Source organism: Mustela erminea, chromosome 2 (assembly GCF_009829155.1).
Source record: "Mustela erminea isolate mMusErm1 chromosome 2, mMusErm1.Pri, whole genome shotgun sequence".
Classification (NCBI taxonomy): domain Eukaryota; kingdom Metazoa; phylum Chordata; class Mammalia; order Carnivora; family Mustelidae; genus Mustela; species Mustela erminea.
Window position 1 is genome coordinate 5,601,846 of NC_045615.1, and position 19,296 is coordinate 5,621,141.

Genomic DNA, 19,296 nt, shown 5'->3' on the forward strand with positions numbered 1-19,296 from the left:
AAGGTGAAGGTTACCTGATCAAAGCAATATCATCGATCAGTCCACCTTTCCCATTATACACACTGGTGGCTTTTATGCCGAGTTTACTGCTGGCCACAGAAAGCAAATCAGATAAAGTTCCATACACAGCGACCACCTGTGAACACACCAGATTAATTTGGACAACTTATATAATGAATTTCATTATTTACAAATTATAAACCACCATACTATAAACAGGACTAAAAATCAGACTATCAATAAAAGGAGATCTTGAGAGGTTCTTATATCTAATATTGCTGAGATCCAAAATTAGAGTGTAAGAAATCATCTCTGCATGAAAATAGTCTACTATCTTATGTATGTTAAATAACACTCTAGTTCTGAAGACAGACCCACACCTGCATGTAGATTCTGACATCTGTCGACATGAGACAAATTAACTTCTTCATGCTTCTGTTGCTTTAACCAAAAATGAATAAAAGTCACACGGACATCAGATCATGAGGATGAAATGAGTTACTGCATGGTATGAGCTTAGCAAAGTGCCTGAGACCTCTGTAATGTTGCTTTTATGTTATTCCTTTGTTATAGGAATGGTTTATTTTAAAAATAGGAATATTTACTGTTTATGATAACATTCACTACATTAATCACCATGTGAAAGGTAACAACTTCCCACTTCATTTAATTCTTCAGTAACTACTGATATTATAAAAGCCAGATTTTAGCTAATTCTAAATACAGCCAACAGTTGGGATACAGTGAATTGTTCTCTTCTGCTTTACATCAGGCACAGTCTGATAGATGTAGGAGCAATGCAAATGCATAGGTGGGGAGGCTGAGAATCTCTACATGTAGTTAAGTTGTTTTTTGCTCCAATTTAATTTTAACTATGGGCTCCCAGTGGCTGATTTGTATAGCATTACCATTATCAGTTAGGATCACTGAAAATTAAGAATAAAACATAGATGAGGGGCTGAACATGAAGAATGAACAGCCAATCAACTTCCCACAGGATACTGGATCAAAGTGCCTTATGAAATAAGAAACAAGGCTGATCCTTTGTTTACCAGTGACTAGAGTTTAGTAGACCCTGAATTTTCAGTTAAATAAATGAAATGAATAGCAGGGTATAGAGGGAATTGTTTGCCAATAAGGAAGTGTGCAATCTTCATGGCAGAGTACTCAGATTCCCAACTGTCTTCTCTTGGTTAATAAAGATGAAAGGACAGATAACTATAGCAAGCTGGTGAATTCTAGGGAAGAGTTGTAGGCAAGCACAATTTTAATGGGATGTAGGTGGATTAAAAGTCATACGCAATCCAACTGTCCTTAACACATGAATGGATAAACAAAATGCGGTAAATACACACAATGGAATATTATCCAGCTATTAAAAGGAATGAAATTCTGATATATGCTACAATATAGATGAATCCTGAAGCCATATGCTAACTAAGCCAGACACATAAAAGGGCAAATATTATGTGATCCCACTTATATGACATAGGCAAATTCATAGAGGCAGAAAGTAGAATAAAGATTACCAGGGGAGAGGGTGAATTGGAAAGTCATTGTTTGTATGTAGTTTCTACTAGGTATGATAAAAAAAAGTTCTGGAAGTAGGGGTGAATATACTTAATGCCAATGAACTATATGCTTAAAAATGGCTAAAATGGTAACTTTTATGTTATGTATATCTTGCCATGGTTTAAAAAAAAATAATGGAAAGCACTTGGCAGTGTCTCAACACAGCAGACATGCCATACATAACTGAAACCTGAATAAAATGTGTCTCCTTTATTTCCTATCATTTTTTCGCCTCTGTAATAGAGCCTGGAATTCTGTTACTGCAGATACATGTTCCTGGGAGAAAAGGAAGAGAAAAAACATAAGGCATTACGTGCAGCAAACCCATCTGGGCAGAGAAAGGGTGTGGAGAGAAAACTGAAAAGAATCAAAAGCATAGAAGCCCAAGAGACTGACCAAAGCAAATGTAGGATCGACTTTTACAGCCTGGAAACTGCCAGGGGAGAGTAAGAAAATCCTTTCCAATTTCAGCATTCTTTTCATAGTTGCCATTATGTAAGAAGTTTTTAATTGACCTTTGCTTCTTATACATCTTTACATGGCTTTAGTTGATTTGACATTATCCTCTCCTTCCTAGATAGAACATCAACTTTCTCCCCCAACATTTCTTTTCACTCCTCTCCCTCAACCAGCCCTATCACAAAATGGAGGAAAATTTAATGTATTGATGTTATGCAACTCACACTTTCCTCTAAATGAAATAATCAAAAGGCCAGCAATTAGAGAAAGTAGTAGTGAAATTATTGCAAGAAATCTCACAGTTCTGTAGATCTGAAAACTGCCCTCAAGTTGGGCTACCACTCTTATTTTTCATTTGGAGGGCATTTTTGGCATTTGTTTTTTAATTAGATCACTTCAGCTTTACTTTCTTAAGCATACTAACAAATAAGATGGAATTATATTGTAAACATATATTCGAAATCTGTCTTTCATATGAACCAATCAGAATATCTAATTTAAAAATAGATAAATACCAACATAAAAATGTGATAGGCTTGGAAACATTTTAAGTTGATAAGAAAGTCTCTAATAGACTGGCTCATGTACCTTTCCTTATGTAACAGCTTTGTTGGGGAGAAAGCAGCAATGAAAATCCTGTATATCATAGATATGAGCTTTGTTATACACTAAGCTTATTTTAGTCCTCAGAGAGGCCAAGCATTTATAAAATGATCATGCTAAGAATGGTTATTTGCTTTCTGTGTGGTATGCTCCCCAGGGTGGACCTGAAGTTCCTAAGTTACTGGGATTATCCACTTTAATAAATAAGGCACTATACTTAGAATGGAAACATTCTATGGAGTAAATTGAGAAGTGCTTCTAGTTAAGTTAATGATCACCATATTATGCTACTATTTAACTTAATCCTTTCTAAATTTCAGAGCCCAAGACAAGTGAAAGCCATCTACCAATTGGGAAAGCCAATGTTATACTGTGTCTAGGAGGGCATATCAATTTAGTGAGTTTTAATTTGCCTTTAAACACCATTTTCAAATTGTAACCTATGTTATTCAAATTTAAAAATTACATAAAATGTACATAAAGCATTTTTCTTTATGCCCATATTATCTATTAACTAATATACTATCAAAAAATACTTATTCAATTTATGCAGGCTGATTTATTCAACCAAACCATCAATCACAATTACCAAACACAGAACTCAATTTACTCTACCTACACTTTTAGTTCAATACTAAAATTGGGGGGGGGGCTGGTTTTTATTTAAATTTCAGTTAGTTAACAGTTTAACATTAGTTTCAGGTGTTCGACAGAGTGATTCAATACTTGCATACAACACCTGGTGCTTATCATAAGTGTACTCCTTCATCCCCATTCCCTATTTCACACATCCCCCCAATCCTGCCTCCCCTCTGATAACCATCAGTTTGTTCTCTATAGTTAAGTTTGTTTCTTGGTTTGCTTTTCTTTTTCCCCTTTCCTCTTTGTCTTGTTTCTTAAATTCCACATATTTTAAAATTACTTTGTTCCTAAAAAAGAGAACATAACCTTAGGTCAAGAAGGCAAATATTAAAATATTAAATATTAAAAAGTATTGAGAATATCAAGCATTGAGGAGGATGTGGATCAGCGGGAAGATTTATGCAATGCTGGTGGGATATAAAATTACTGCAATAACTCTGAAAAACAATTTGGCATTTAAAAAAATTAAGCATTCATATACCTAACACCCAATACAGTTGACTCTTGAACAATGCAGGGTTTTGAGGCACCAACTCCCCATCTCCTGTGTAGAGGATGTGTAAAATCCACATATAACTTCTGACTCTTCGAACACTTTACTAATAGCCGACTATTGACCAGAAGTCATACCAATAACATAGTCAATTAACACATAATGTTTAAGTTATGTTACTCTATTTTTATATCAAAGTGTGCTAGAGAAAATATATTCATAGTACTATACGTTATTTATAAAAAAAAAAAATCTACACATAAATGGACCCGTGCAGTTCAAATCCATATTGTTGAAGGGTCAACTGTTAGTACAACTTATATTCACAGAGCACTGGTTCTCAAAAATGTGTTCCCTAGGGGTGCCTGGGTGGCTTAGTAGGCTAAGCAGCTGCCATCACCTTGGGTCATGGTCCTGGAGTACTGGGATCTAGGATGGAGCCCCAACAGAGCAAAGGGTAGGAGAGTGGAGCCAGATTCTTCCTCTGCCCTTCCCCCTGCTCATGTTTTCTCTCTTTCTCTCAAATAAATAAAATCTTAAAAAGAAAAAAAAAAGTGTGGTCCCTAATTGGCAGCATTAGACTCACCTTAAAAATATGTTAGAAATTCAAATTCCTAGCCCCACCCTAGATCTACTGAATCTGAAGCACTGAGGATGGAACCCAGCAATGTGTTTTCTCCATTCTTCAACAGATCCCAATGCATGCTAAAGTTTGCCATCCACTGCCCTAGAAAAATGCTGGCATGTGTGCACCAGGATACCTACACAGGAATATTCATGGCAACACTGTTAATTTAATAGCAAAATATAAAGAAAAGAACAACCCAAATGTCCACTGACAGGAGGATGGATGAAATGGGATAGTGCTTGTAATCAATGGACTATTATAAAGCAGCAAAAATAATAAACTATGTGTAACATTATGGATGTAATCTTAGAAATACTATATTGAATGAAAAATATGTCCAAAGATATTACATATGACATCCATTTAGGATATGTCCCAAAGATGACAAATATACAGTTCAGTTATATATAGCTATACAGATCAGTTTTATCTATTAAAGATGTATATAGCAAATTTAAAAATATATATATAACTATCTATAAATGAACTATTAAAGACACAGAGCAAAGAGAAATACAGCATTCATGAAATTAGCTGACTTCACAGAGAAGCAGGGGGATAGGAAAGTGAATAAGCACATTAAGTTTTGGTAATATATTTTTTCTTATGTTGTGTGGCAGGTTTACTGATATTTGGTATGTTATTTTCCTCTTAAGTATTATGCATATTAATATTCTTTATATGTATCAAATGTATTTTTTAAATGTTTTAAAGCTGAAGAGCAAAGTTCTTATTAATGTTTAGATCTCAATAGGCAAAGATCACATAGATTTCATCTTTCTTCAACTTAATATAATGGATTTAAATCTGGATACTTTATATTAACAACATTTCTGACCTAATATCAAAGCCAGAAGAAAACACTTATGTCCTGGATAAAGAGTGTAAACATCAGTATAGAAGACCTATCTCACATCCCATTATGTCTGCAGTGAGCTGGCATGGTTCCTTGTACAACATGGTCCTCAGTAAGTTCTGGCTGAAAAAATAAGATATAAAAAGGTCTGTGACTTGCACAGCCTATTACTAAATATTCTGAAGTTAAAGCAACTCTTGTTCAAAATTTACAGAAATTTTGAGCTGATATTAGTTATTCAGAAGCCACTTACAACATTCAGATGTCTGAGTCCTCATTTCAAATTCCTTAATGCTATTTACAGAGAATATTAAAAAGAGAAAAATGGGAATTCTGAGGCATACGGAGAAAGGATGAGAGGATACACTGATCCTTTTGGAGCAACTAAAAAAAACAAATTTGAAGATCCCAATTTTTTAGAAGTATGGCCTTCAAACATTTTTGATTATGTACCCCATCAGTAAAACATTTTTGGGCATGTGCTCAAACATTTGTATTGTATATTTATTTACTTATATATAAAGTTTATGCCACGGTCAGAAAAAACATGATTTCCCAAATGAGGACCTTTATCGATTTTCAATATGCTGCTGGCTGGTAAATATCCCCTAAATATCATTAAATTTAGGGAAATCATGCCAAATGTAAAATTGATTTTTAACACTGAAAACAAACAAGAAAGGAAAAGAAAAACATCTTATTGTCTTCATATACTGGAAAATATTTTTAAACATCTTGCTAATTAGGGTGACCTCATCTCATCTTCAGCTTAAGTTTCAAAGAACAATATACACTTAGGGAGTGGCTTACAGTTAAAAACAGCTACTAATTAGGACTTTAAATAGTCTTCTTAAAATTCAGCACTTTTGGGGGTGCCTGGGTGGTCTAGTCAGTTGAGCATTCAACTCTTGGTTTTGGATCAGGTCATGATCTCAGGATCATGGGACTTAGCCCTAATTCATGCTCTGGCACTCCGTGGGGAGTCTGCTTGAAAGATTCTCTCCCTCTGCCTCTCCCCCAACTCGCACACGTGCACGAGCGCCCTCACATAAATAGGTAAATCTTTAAAAAAAAAAAAAAAAAACCAACAACAAAAAAAACCAACCCTGACACTTTTGGACTTCTTAGATTCAGAAATTTTTTTTTTTCTTTTCAAAATCTCATGGTTTATATTTGGAGAAGTGGTAGCTCTGCCATCTTCTCATTGCTTACTTGTGTTCAGGTAAGTCTTCAGTCTGCAGCTTTGAAGGAATCTTGCAAGCCACTTGACATTTTGGTGAAGGTTAATTTAGTTAAAACTGGATAATGCGGGGCGCCTGGGTGGCTCAGTGGGTTAAAGCCCCTGCATTCAGCTCAGGTCATGATCCCAGGGTCCTGGGATTGAGCCCCACATCAGGCTCTCTGCTTGGCGGGGAGCCTGCTTTCCTTCCTCTCTCTGCCTGCCTCTCTGCCTGCTTGTGATCTCTGTCTGTCAAATAGATAAATAAAATCTTAAAAAACAAACAAACAAACAAAAAAACCTGGATAATGCAATCTTAACCTGCACTGTATGCTTCAGTTCATCACAATACACCAACATGAACCAATCGGGGAAGAAGTTTTCACATATGAACGCACTTCCTTCTCTCAGTAGACTTGAGACCACCTGACACATTCAGTGATGGAAAACGTGTGTCTTTACGGATTAAAAAATCAAGTTTTCATATAATTATATATTTCCAGGTAAAAATATAAATAAAAAGTGTAATATTTCTTCTTAAACTCCCCTGGCTCCTCTTGCACACCCTCTGTGGTGTACCACCTCATTCTGGCAAGCACTGTGTTAGAGTACGCACAGCCCTCTCTACAACTACAACATCAAAGCATGTAATAGTGACACTTAATGTTCATTCAGTATATAGAAGAGTCATGGTAAACATATGATGTAGTTCCTGCAGTAACTCTCTGCCTCTCCAAGCCCAGGCTTTAGGGCCCAGTCTGGCAACCATAGAAGCAGCTTTATAGGAGGGAAACTTATTTGAAAAAACAGACACTGATCTTTTAGTTTAGAACAGGAAGCAAAAATAGAAGCTAGGTTAATAAGGAGAGACTGAAAGTGACAGATACTCCAGCTGCTGGATGGGAACTCAAACTCTAATAGTAGTGCTCTGTTTCAGCATGTCTTTCATGAACATCGTGCCATGATCATGCCAATCCTGGCTAACTCTAGTCACCTTATTTACATAAACACGCAAGCTGTTAACGTATTCTGTGCTCTTTTGTCAAATAAGAGTAATTACAGGTTTTTTTTTTTTTTTTTTAAATCAGCTGGAGAGAGAGGAAACAGAACTTTGGCAAAGAATATGTTTTCTAATTGAGTAGTAAGGATTATAGTATGATCTGTTTTTAATATTGAATCATACTAGTATTCTTTCTCCAGTCTGGGTCTTTATGATCTTCACGACATAAATATATTTATCTTTATTTACTTGAGATGTGGTTTTTTTTCAATCTTTTGAGACTTCCTTCAAAATATTTTTTAAAAATTTAAAAATTTAAACCCCAAAACCTAATCCGGTCAAAACGAGATAGCTTTAAAATATATATGGTAAGATTAACATACCGATCTTTGAAAGAACAAAATCTAGTGGTTTCAGAGGAGAATTAGAGCACAGTTAAATATTTATGACTGAGTCTAAACATCTTGTCTTTCAGAGAGAAACAAAAAGATGCTAGATAAAAAGGTCAACCAAAGGTCTGTTTTTGAGAACATATTGCAGTTGTTTGGCTATACTAATTTTTTCTTCCAGTAACAATGTAAGTTTTAGATTATTAGTAGCTAACAGACAAACAGGTTTAGAAAGTTAATGGTCAGAAATAGTATGAGCCCTGTGAAGTATATTTTGAAGTAATATTTATGAAAACTCAAGAACTTGAATATATGCCAGTTGTTTTTATACATTAAATCTCTAAAATCAGAATTACACAAAATTATAGTCAACAAACTATACGTGGTTCAAATTTTTGGAGCAGATTTATTTAAAATTTCAGAGTAGTTCGAAAACCATTTTTTATACCGGGGCACAATTACACTATTTAAAAACGTACTGTTTCCAAAACATGCAAGAAACGAAGTATTGTATTCTGACAAATAATATAGTGAGGTCAATTTACCTTTACCTTAGACTCTAAGGCATAGTTACTTCTAGATGTCATTTAGCCACATCATAAATGTCTGCCTTGAACAGTCAAATTTTCCAAAGAAGCCGAACAAGTTCCATGGGTGGGGCAAGAGGCTTGAGAAGGAACAGGATTCATTTTGGCTTGCTCCAGCCTTGGAAAAAAACATTTGGTACCACACCCTCAACAAAGGCCTAACACAGCAACTAGTAATCAAATCAACCCATTTTGGTCCATTGTGACAGTCTTCTAAGGAACTAAATAAAATAAAACAAAGCAAAATAAAAAAGTGAGTACGTAAGTTTGGCGGCGGCGGGGCTTGGGGCGCCTACAAGATAGAGAGAGGTAGGAACCATCACGCAAATGTCCTTAATTTTCAATCTTCTTCTATTCGCCCTAGGACAGAAGGATATTTGACTTATCCAGCGACAGACAATTTTATTCTTTCTACCTGATCAACCTTCCGAGTCTGCCTTAGTTGTTAACCACCACTTTCTGGAGCAGACCATTAGTCAGCACCAAGGTGGCAACGAGCGCCCTTCTACAGCCAGGGGTGGGGGGCAGCAGGGTCTTCGGGGAGGAGGTGGAAAGAGGAACACCAGCACCAAGCGCTCAGGTGATAGCGGCCCTCCCCTCGCCGTCCGAGTCCTCCGCTTTCCAGGACCCACACCTGGACGAGGGAACGATAAAGCACAAGCTGACCTGCGCTGGCCCCCAGGGCGGCGGGGGAGCCGAAGGGCAGGCTCCGGCCAGGAATCCCGCGGGTTGGGAGGAGGCCGCGGGAACCCGACGTTCACCTCCCGGACGCCCTCCACCCCGGCGCACGCCCACCTCCCAGCCCCTCTCCCCAACTTCAGCCCTCTGCCCTGCCAGCCCGTTCCGCGCTCCGCTGCCCTCTCCCCCCACAGGCGGCCAGCCTCCTACCGACCTCCTTACCTTTCCATTCTTGGGGCTGCCGTTAAGGAACAGGGTCACCCGCCTCATCGCGCTGCCCCCACTGGGTCCTGAGTGAGTCGCCACCCTCCCACCTGGCTCTCCTCCCACCTTTTTCTTCTCCCGCCCTACCCCTCCCTCCACCCACTCGGACTCTCCTCCCTTCGCCACCTTCCTTTTCTTACTGAGACACACTCGCACGCACTCTCGGTCCCACACCCCAGGGTTGGCCGGTCCTCCCTTCCCACCCCGCCCCTGGGCTCCTCAGTCAGCCTGGGACCCTTCCCCCACCTCTCCCAGACTGACTCTAAGCTCCACCAATCAACCGGCAGCGCCGGCCAGAACTCAGCCAATTATCGCCCTGCACTGGGTGGGCTCATACTAACCCAGCCCAGGTGGAGGGAGGGAAGAGAGGTTGCAGTCTTGCAGACGGGAAGGGTTATCAGCCAATCAGCACAACCTGGAGGCGAACGGCGGCTCTAGGCGTTACTGAGCAGGCGCAAACCCCATACCAGGTAGAGCTCATCTGCATAGGGAGGCGGGGTTGGAAGGAAAGAGGTGGAGCGCTAACGGGGACCCATACAAGTCAGCGCCTCCGCCCAGTCTCTCAAACCACGGACTAAACGGCCGCTGTCCGGACTGGATGATTGGGCAAGAGCCCGCCCGTCGTTCTGCCAGGATTGGCCCAATGATTCTTTTCGAAGTTTGCAGCATCCAATTGCAAAGCGAGGGCGGAGCTAAGGCGCTAACCGAAGGGTTCTTCCGCGAGATTCTCACGGAAAGTAGTCCCCCCTGGATACAGATTAGCAGCCCCTCTCTCTGGTTGGCGCGTCACCCGCAGCTAGTGGTGGCTTCTCTCGAGCTCACCAAGCCACTCCTGGTCCTGGGAGGACTAGGTACAGGCCCGGGAGAGTTCGGGGTGCGCGTGGACACGTGTGGACAGCCGCGGCGTAGAGATTCCTGGAGTAACGCCGACGCCAGGGAGGCGGGGCCGGCGATTTGAATCTGGCGGCGGGCGGCGGGCAGCGGCCGGCGGAGGAGAAGGTGGGGATCGCGGACGGCTGGGTTGGAGTTCCTCGGGCCGGACGAGGCAGCTCCCGGCGGCCGGCTTGGCGGCCGACAGTTGCCTTCTCGAGCGAACCGTCAGCCCCTGCACGACACTCAGGCGGTGGAACGTTCCAAATACACCCAGTGGGAGGAGAGCCCAGCTGCGGGAGTGAGAGGTAGGGCAGGGGCCCTGGTCCTGCAGAGCTGCTTCTGGGCCGTGCTTCTCAAAAGCGTGTTCTCACTTATCCTGCTCCACGGAGATGGTGGTCCTCCTGAGACCCGAGCCGGATCCCCCGCGTGCTTTCTAAAATGCAGGTTTCCTGGAGCCCCGCCAGACCTACTTAATAGAACTTCTGGGAATCCGCAAAGCTGTGTCTGTAACAGGGTACCCAGATGATTTAGATGTTCGCCAAGGTTGAAAAGCCTTGGCTTCTAGTGGGAGGTCTGCTTTGTTGCCAACAGCAGTTTCCTGCATTTGTCTTTTTGAAAAGCCCTCAAAATACCCGCTTGGCCTCTATTTTCATGCCTGTATAGATTGTGTATAGATTAGAATTCAGTCTTGAATGAGAATCTTGATCAAATCTTTAATCTCGGAAATGGCTTTTTTTTTTTTTTTTTTTTTTTTTAAGATGGATAGCAACCCCAAAGACAGCGAGCGTCTTGAAACCAAGGAGCCTGCTCTTCGTGATGATGGTATGTAGTGATCTGTTGCCTCCTTGTAAAATGTGAGGTTTAGGTGTTTGATTTCATAATGATGTTTGGCCCTCACAACATGTTGTCTGTTTCAGAAAATTCCTCTTTCATTTTGGGAAATGGGAATCTTGTAACTCCTCAGAAGCATGAACCTGAAGTGACTCCTAATGGTTGCACACTGGATACTTTCAAGTCACCTTTGGACTTTTCCACAGTAACAGTAGAGCAATTGGGAATTACACCTGAAAGCTTTGTAAAGAACTCTTCAGGTAAAAGAAGTTTATTGCAGTGCTTTTGAAGTTTAAAAATAACTTTAACGCAGTTTTGTGCATCTAATCTACCCTCTCCCATTACTTTGACTCTACAAATGTTTTGTTAGGGAGATTTCTGTGAATATGCACGGTGCAACTAGCATAGCAGTTTGGTTCCCAGGGCAAGCAGCATAATGTTCAACAATGTGCCCTGGGCTCAGACTGGGAAAGAATACACCTGTGAATCATTTTTTGACCTGACTCCTCTAAGTAGTAATAAATTTTATGCTTACATATGGCAAAAATAGAAGAAAGTTGAAGAGCTATTAAGAAAGATTGGGTATGCCTCTTTCAAAATCACAAGCAAAGTTGACTCGGACGAATCTGCAAGGAGTAGAAATGAAATTCATCTGTGAAGTCTGATTTAGCTAAGAGAGGAAATAAACGTGAAACTGGGATTAGATTGGAGAAGAGTATTTAGAAGTAGAAGGTGAAGGAAGGCTGAAAAGTCAGAGGGCACTAGACTGAATAATGCATGATGTAGACAAGACACAGTGATGTGCCATTCTGTTTCCATTCTCAAGAACATTATCTATAAGCCTTTAAAAGAAAAACTGGATTCATTTTGTGCTCTTTAGCATGTGGCCCGAATGCAGCATAGTGTGTGGAAGGTGGATTGGTTTCTCAGAGAAAAATGATTTTGAAAATTGAGAACATGGGAGTGCATGTGCCAAAGTGGAGAGAGCTTTCTTTTCAGTTCTTGGGGATAAGACAGACTAATTCCGAAAAAAGAGAAGTTATTAGTCCAAAGCTAGACATTACCCATTCCTGTGTGCAGGAAATATAAAACAAAAATGAGAACTATTAAAATATGTGTTCATGTGCTCATGCCACAACTCTCTGATCAGCGTTTTCTATGTGCCAGGCACTTCCAGAAGCATGGAATAAATTAATAAACAAAGATCCCTATCCATCTGATGATGTGTGAATAACTTCCTCTATAATTCTCTGTTTAGATTTCCGTAATAGGTGCTTCTCATGTTCTCTTTTAGGTTGGTATATTACAGGGAATTCAGTACATGATTACTCATGATAGCCTTGTTTTGTTCCAATGTAAAAGACAGTTTTCGTTATAGGAAAGTCCTCATCCTACCTTAAAAAATCCAGACGACGTTCTACAATCGGTGCTCGGGGCTCTCCTGAAACAAACCATCTTATTCGTTTCATTGCTCAGCAGCGGAGTTTAAAGAAGGCAGAGAAGTCTCCTTTGACACCGAATTCCCCTTTTCTGGTATGGTATTCTTCTAACTTCTGTCATGAATTCTCTTACGAAGCTTTCATACGGTGTTTCTACCTTCTTGTGCATCTCATCTGTTTTTGGATCTGGGGAGGTAATGTTTTCTCTGTCTTTACGACGAGTGTTCAGTTTTCATTGATAGTGATGTTGAGCATGGCTATGTTAAAAATCAGGAAATCCTGGATAGAAATGGTTTTCTAGAGGAGCTATTTTATTTTGCAGGGTTTTTTGTTTTGTTTTGTTTTTGCCAGTTGATGTTTTTCTCTACAATGAAGTGAGGTGGTGTTTTATTTTGTTTTTTAAGATTTTATTTATTTATTTGAAAGACAGAGATCACAAGTAGGCATAGAGGCAGGCAGAGAGAGAGGAGGAAGCAGGCTCCCCGCTGAGTAGAGAGCCCGATGCAGGCTCGATCCCATGACCCTGGGATCATGACCTGAGCTGAAAGCAGAGGCTTAACTCACTGAGCCACCCAGGTGCCCCGAGGTAGTGTTTTTCAACCTTTTTCTTTTAATATTTATTCTTGAAGCATCTTCATTTTTTTTGACTCCCGCATGTTGGAATGTAGGAGTAAGAGTTCCCCCAGGACAAAATATATTTGGGATAACCTGACGAAAAGGAAAAAATTACTTGTCTTCTGATGAGGAAGGATATAGCTATTTTTGCGGATTTTTATAAGAATAATCCATGTTCCTAAAAAGTCAGTAGTGTACAACTGTGTCTTTGAAAGACACAGTTAATGCTTCCCCTTCTTGAAGGACAGCTATTTATATTGTCTCTTTTGGTACTGGCCTTCCTATTTTATTTATTTATTTAAAAGATTTTATTTATTTATTTGACAGAGAGAAATCACAAGTAGACGGAGAGGCAGGCAGAGAGAGAGAGGGAAGCAGGCTCCCTGCTGAGCAGAGAGCCTGATGTGGGACTCAATCCCAGGATCCTGAGATCATGACCTGAGCCAAAGGCAGCGGCTTAACCCACTGAGCCACCCAGGCGACCCAGGCCTTCCTATTTTAAAATGTACTTTATTGTCACTTCTTTATTTTTCAGTTTTAGACACTGTGCACAAGGCTACATAGTGCAGTGGTTCTCAGAGATTATCTGACCATCCCGGGGAGCTCTGTGTCCCATTCAAGAGGTCTGTGAGGTTAAAACAGGTTTTTGTAATAGCACCGAGGTGTTTTCCTTTTCCCACTATGTTGTTTGCATTCACAGCACAGAAGCAATGGTAGGTAAGATTGAAGGCACCAAGCTATCATTTTATTCCACACTCCTAAGCCTTCACAGGGAATGATAATGCCAGGTTCACTTAATATCCCTGATAATGATGCAGTGAACATTGTAAATTTTATTCTCTACCCTTGTGTTATGTGTGATTAAAATGGGAAATATGCTTCAGGCACTTCCAAATTACATACAGAAGTATGATGGATGTTCTGAAAAAAAAAATCATGTGTGTAATTGTTTTGAGCCATAATCTGAACTCTGGCCACTTTTTTTCATGGAGCATCATTTTTACTTGAAAGACTGACAGTCATCATGCTTAGTCAGACTTGGAAATGTGAATAACGTTTTTTCAGAAATGAACAGTGAACCTGCCACTTCAAGGAAAAATGGAAATGTTTCTTAAAACATGTTGCTTAAAAAACTCGAGTTTTCAGGAGAAAATTAGAATTTGGAAAAATTCTGCTTAGCACCATGAGTTTGAGAACTTCCCACTAGCTAAACTTTCCTGATAAGATCAGTGGAGATATTAATGAATGTGATTTTCTTTAATACTACACAATAAAAGGTGTCAACATTTGGAAGATCTGCAGAAGTAAGTGAACCAGTATTTCCCTAATGACCAGTGCATGCAAAATATACCCTCAAATTGCAAGAGACTCATAGATTTTAGCCCACAGAATATGATTGATAGAATTTCATATTTGACATTGCAACTGACTTTTAGGAAATCTTTGGGTTTTATGTTCCATGAAAGGAAGAGTAGCCACAATTTTGGAAAGCCTGTTAAAACACTCTTGATAGCTATAGTGCACATGAACTAAGAGCCTTTGGTGTTCTCAATAATTTTTTTTTTTTTTTTAAAGATTTTAGAGTGTAAACACTTTCTGAGAACTGCTGTTAGGTTAGGTATGAACATGGACTGTGGAGCTATTTGCTGAGGTTTGATTCTTGGCTTTATTGTTAATTAATTGTGCTTTTGGCAAGTCACTTAATTTTTCTTTTCTTTCTTTCCTTTCCCTCCCTTTCTTCCTCCCTTTTTCTTCCTTCCTTCCTTCCTTTCTTTCTTTATCTTTACACCTGTTATAGGGCTCAAACTTACAACCTCGAGATCAAGAGTTGGGTGCTTTACAGGCTGAGCCAGCCAGCACTTCAAGTTACCTCTTTGTCTCTGTTTTCTCACATATAAAATGGGGGTGAAAATAAAAGCAAGGTTTTCAATGAGGATGATTAAATTAGTAGAGGTGAAGTACTTAGATCTGTGCCTGGAACATAGTGTGCTTTGGATTTACTATCATTGTAGTTATTTCTGTGAAAAAATGAGGATTTTGCTCTTATACCTCCTAGCCATAGCTATCCTAACACTATCCCCTTCCCCATCCTTCCAATACAATTATAATTTTTGTTTGAATTAAGACTTCGTGTGCATTATTTAACCATGCAGATATTTTTCACAAACTGCTGTTTGGTATGCTATGTTCCATTTCTTTTCTTACACAAGTTTTATTTTTCCTCTAGTTAGTAGGTACTTTTTATTACTTTTTGGTTTAGTCTTTTATCACATAATTTCATCCCTGGACTTTGACAGTTATCTGTTAAACTTAAGGATCTGCAGGTTCTTTTCTTTTTCCTTGGTGTTCTCTGTCTTCTGTTGGCTTGGTTGCCATCTGGGTCTGTTGGTCAGCTGTCACTTTGTGACTTGCTTTCACCATCCCTGGTGATTTTCTTTTCTTCCTCTGTTTGGATTTTCTGTTTCCTTGTCCACATATCTTTCTTCTTGTTTTACTAGCTCATTTTTCTGGAGCTTCTGCATATCTGATGATGTTTACTCTACTAGCACATTTGGATTATAGTTTGTCTTACTATAGAATCTAGGTTGCACATATTTCCCATCAAAATTTGAAGGCATTGCTCCATGGTATTTTAGTTTACAGAGATGAAGAATCCTATTCATTCATTCATTCATTCATTCATTCAACACCCATTTTGATTCCCTGTCTTTTGTATGGCCTGTTTTTTTTTCATTTTAAGCTCTGTTCTTGTATTAAATAAAGAACATTGTGCCCCGTTAGGGACATTATATTTTCCTGGATGTTTTCGTCCTCCCCTTGCAGGATCTCTTTGCCTTCAGGTTCCATTTTGCTACCTGATTAGTTCAGACTCTGACTCATGCTCAGATCTTTCTTCAGATATCTAGTGATCCTTGACACTCTGTTCATTTTTAAAAGTGAGACTCTTTAAAACCTTGACTGAGAGGTCAGGGTGCATGGTCCAGTTTTGTTAGCCAGTGGACTTCAGTGTAGACATGGCCACTTTTTCACTGGAGGAACTCCCAAGTATCAGAATCCTGTGGTACTTTTCTTTTGGCAGATCTTTTTTCCTCTGGAAGGAATTCCTGGGGTATAAACCTGAACCCCCGACTCTGGAAATTAAGTGTCGAAAATGCCTGCAAGTCAGAAGTTCACCAAGAAGTCCTGGATGGCCTCTGTTTTCAGTGCACATCGTCCTCTCCTTAGCTGTTTGTGGAGTCTTAAATCATGGAATCCTGAATCTCTGAATCTCTGTGTTCTCTCCAGACTGTAAAGGTCTTTTCTTCTTTATGAAGAGATCTGTGGGTTCAAGTGCTACTGGTAGAGTTTCAGTGTTCCTGTTCTGAGTTCTGCCCTTGACCCTGGTTTTCAGAAATACCTGATACATTAGATAGCTGAGCCTTCCTGGGGTCTACTGCAGGTCTGCTTATTTCCTGTTTTCAGAATGCGTAAAAAGTCCCTGTCAGTTTCAGCTTTCTCTGGCCTAAGTTCCTTTTTTGTTGACATTCCGTATGTGCTGTTGATAATTATGGTTTTTTTGTATGCATATAAATATATATATTTGTGTGTGTATAAATGTATATATGAAAACACCCCATACCCATGACATGTGATTATATGTATTAAAAGAATTCCTTGAATATATAGCTCTAATATCTAGCATTGTTAAGAGTAAGGGCTTTCCATGTGAGCAGTTTTTATGGACAATCAGTGCTGTCCTTTGACCTTTCGAGATTTGCCTCTATAGCAAATACCCTTGATGTCTCTTCCTGTTCTCACCCTATCTCTTCTTCCCTTGCTCAACAAATTAATTCACTGCATAAATAATATTAGTTCACATATTCTAATTTACTGAAGTTTCCACAAATATACTAGTAGGACTTGTTTTTTTCTTTCTGTAAATTATAAGGGCCTCTATACTTACATATTTCATCTTTTTTCTCCACCTTCTCTTGCTTTATTTTTTGAAGATTTTATTTATTTGAGAGAGAGAGAGTCAGAGCACAAGAGCAGGGGGAGGGAGAAGTAGACTCCTTGGGTTTCGATCCCAGGACCCTGGGATCATGATGTGAGCCAAAGGCAGATGCTTAATTGACTAAGCCACCCAGGCACCCTGACCTTCTCCTGTTTTAGAAAGAAAATACTTTAGAGGAAAAGTTAAAGGGCAGTGGCTCTCCATCTTTCCTCCACTACCCTTGCTTTCATTCTTGAATATTTCAATAAGCACATGGTTGATCATCCACCATCCCGGCAAGTCAAGCTCCTTGACTTCTGTAGCTCCAGTGATCTTTTTTTACCTCAGGCATCTGCTTATGTGCTCACTAGGCTACTGTTGCACCTTTGAGATCTTCTTTCAGCCCACCTCAGTCTGACCCAGATTTCATCTTTCCAGTTTACTTCACAGTTCTCTGTCGAAGCCTCCAGACTATTGATCTCACCACACCTGTACTATCTACTGCTCACGTTATGTCTTCTCTTACCCTTACCCAGCCTAGATCTATGTTCTAACTCTCTGAAGTTTTCTTGCAAACACATTTTTTAAAGTTTTTAAAATTTATATAAATAAAAATATTATGTATGCACATTGTTTAAGGAAACAGTACTTTGGGATTTATTTATAAGAACTACGGCGTGCAGCTGCCTTTTTTCCATGTTCGCTTTCCCGGGGCTCTCATTTTCAACTTCTGTAGCTGTTGCTTTGGTACTGGTTTTCATAGCTCTTAATTTTCCTTGCAATTCCTTTTTTTAAAAAATTGAATTCTAATTGAAATACAACATTAGTTTTAGGTGTACAATGTACTGATTCAAAATTTTATACACAGTTGAGCCTTGAACAGCATGGGGATTAGGGGCACTAACCCCCACGCTGTCGAAAATCTTAACTACTAGTAGCCTACTATTGACCAGAAGCCTTACTGATAACAGTCGATTAACACATATTTTGTATATTATATGCACTGTGTACCATAAAATATACAATAAGCTAGAGAAAAGAAAATGTTACTAAGAAAATGAGAAAATACACTAACAGAATGGTATTCATTGGAAAAAGAGCATCCATATTTAAGTGGATACTTGAAGTTCAAACCCTTGTTGTTCAGGGTTCAACTGTGTTCCGAATTGATCACTGCAATAAGTCTGATCGTATCCATCGTACAGTTACAAATTTTTATGTGTGTGATAAGAACTTCTAAGATCTATTCTTATCAACTTTCAAATTTAGAATATAGTAGTATTAATTAGAGTCACCATGTTCCACCTTACTTCCCTATGACTCATTTTATAACTGGAAGTTTGTACCTTTTGACTCCTTTTACCCATTTTGTCGACTCCTGCCTTTGGCAACACCACTCTCTCCTCTGTAACTATGAACTCCTTTTTTTCTTTCTTTTTAAACTTTGAGCTTTCACATGTAAGTGTGACATTGCAGTATTTGTCTTTCTTTGACTTATTTCTGTTAGCGTAATGCCCTCAGGGTTTGTCCATCCATGTTGTCACAAATGGCAAGATTTCCTTCTTTTTTTCTGACTGAAAAATATGCTATTGTGTATATATACCATATCTTCTTTACCCATCCATTCACTGATGGGCACTTAGGTTGTTTTTGTATCTTGGTTATTGCAAATAATGATAGAGTGAACATGGGGGTAGATACTTCCTTTCAAGTTAGTGTTTTCATTTTCATTGGGTAAATACTCAAGTAGAATTACTGAATCTTATGGTCATTTTACTTTTATTTATTTATTTTAAAGATTTTTATTTATTTATTTGACAGTCAGAGATCACAAATAGGCAGAGAGGCAGGCAGAGAGAAAGAGAGGAGGAAGCAGGCTCCTTGCTGAGCTCGATCCCAGGACCCTGGGATCATGAACTGAGCTGAAGGCAGAGGCTTTAACCCACTGGGCCACCCAGGCGCCCCTACTTTTATTTATTTATTTTTTTTGTGAGAGACCTCCATACTGTTTTCCATAGTGGCTGCACCAATTCACATTCCCAGCAACAGTGTACAGGGATTTCCTTCATATCCTTGCCAACACTTATGGCTTATTTTTTTAATAGCCATTCTGATAGATAGGAGGTGATATCTCATTGGGTTTTGGTTTGCGTTTCCCTGATGATGAGTGATGTT

The 19,296-nt window shown here is 39.3% G+C and overlaps 2 protein-coding genes across 8 annotated transcripts in view; one reads left to right on the forward strand and one right to left on the reverse strand.

Moving 5' to 3' along the window:
• KCTD9 (potassium channel tetramerization domain containing 9) overlaps positions 1 to 10,287 on the reverse strand; it is a 44,524-nt gene extending 34,237 nt beyond the window's left edge. Inside the window, exons 1-3 of one of the 5 annotated variants that reach the window (XM_032332204.1) lie at positions 9,349 to 9,667; positions 8,413 to 9,082; positions 15 to 136 (exon numbers count right to left, since the gene is read on the reverse strand). In XM_032332204.1, coding sequence (XP_032188095.1) covers positions 15 to 136; positions 8,413 to 8,448 — 158 coding nt within the window. In that variant the 5' untranslated portion in view covers positions 8,449 to 9,082; positions 9,349 to 9,667. Of the gene's footprint in view, positions 1 to 14; positions 137 to 8,412; positions 9,083 to 9,348; positions 9,668 to 9,731; positions 9,752 to 10,212 lie in introns of those variants that run through there. The other 4 variants (XM_032332205.1, XM_032332207.1, XM_032332203.1 and 1 more) reach the window with 4 other exon arrangements.
• A 15-nt stretch (positions 10,288 to 10,302) lies between these two features.
• The window catches only part of CDCA2 (cell division cycle associated 2), a 49,772-nt gene continuing 40,778 nt past the window's right edge, over positions 10,303 to 19,296 (forward strand). For 2 of the 3 annotated variants that reach the window (XM_032332198.1, XM_032332200.1), the window contains exons 1-4: positions 10,303 to 10,389; positions 11,022 to 11,085; positions 11,181 to 11,354; positions 12,473 to 12,627. In XM_032332198.1, the coding sequence (XP_032188089.1) occupies positions 11,022 to 11,085; positions 11,181 to 11,354; positions 12,473 to 12,627 (393 nt within the window). In that variant the 5' untranslated portion in view covers positions 10,303 to 10,389. Of the gene's footprint in view, positions 10,390 to 10,470; positions 10,569 to 11,021; positions 11,086 to 11,180; positions 11,355 to 12,472; positions 12,628 to 19,296 lie in introns of those variants that run through there. The other variant, XM_032332199.1, reaches the window with a different exon arrangement.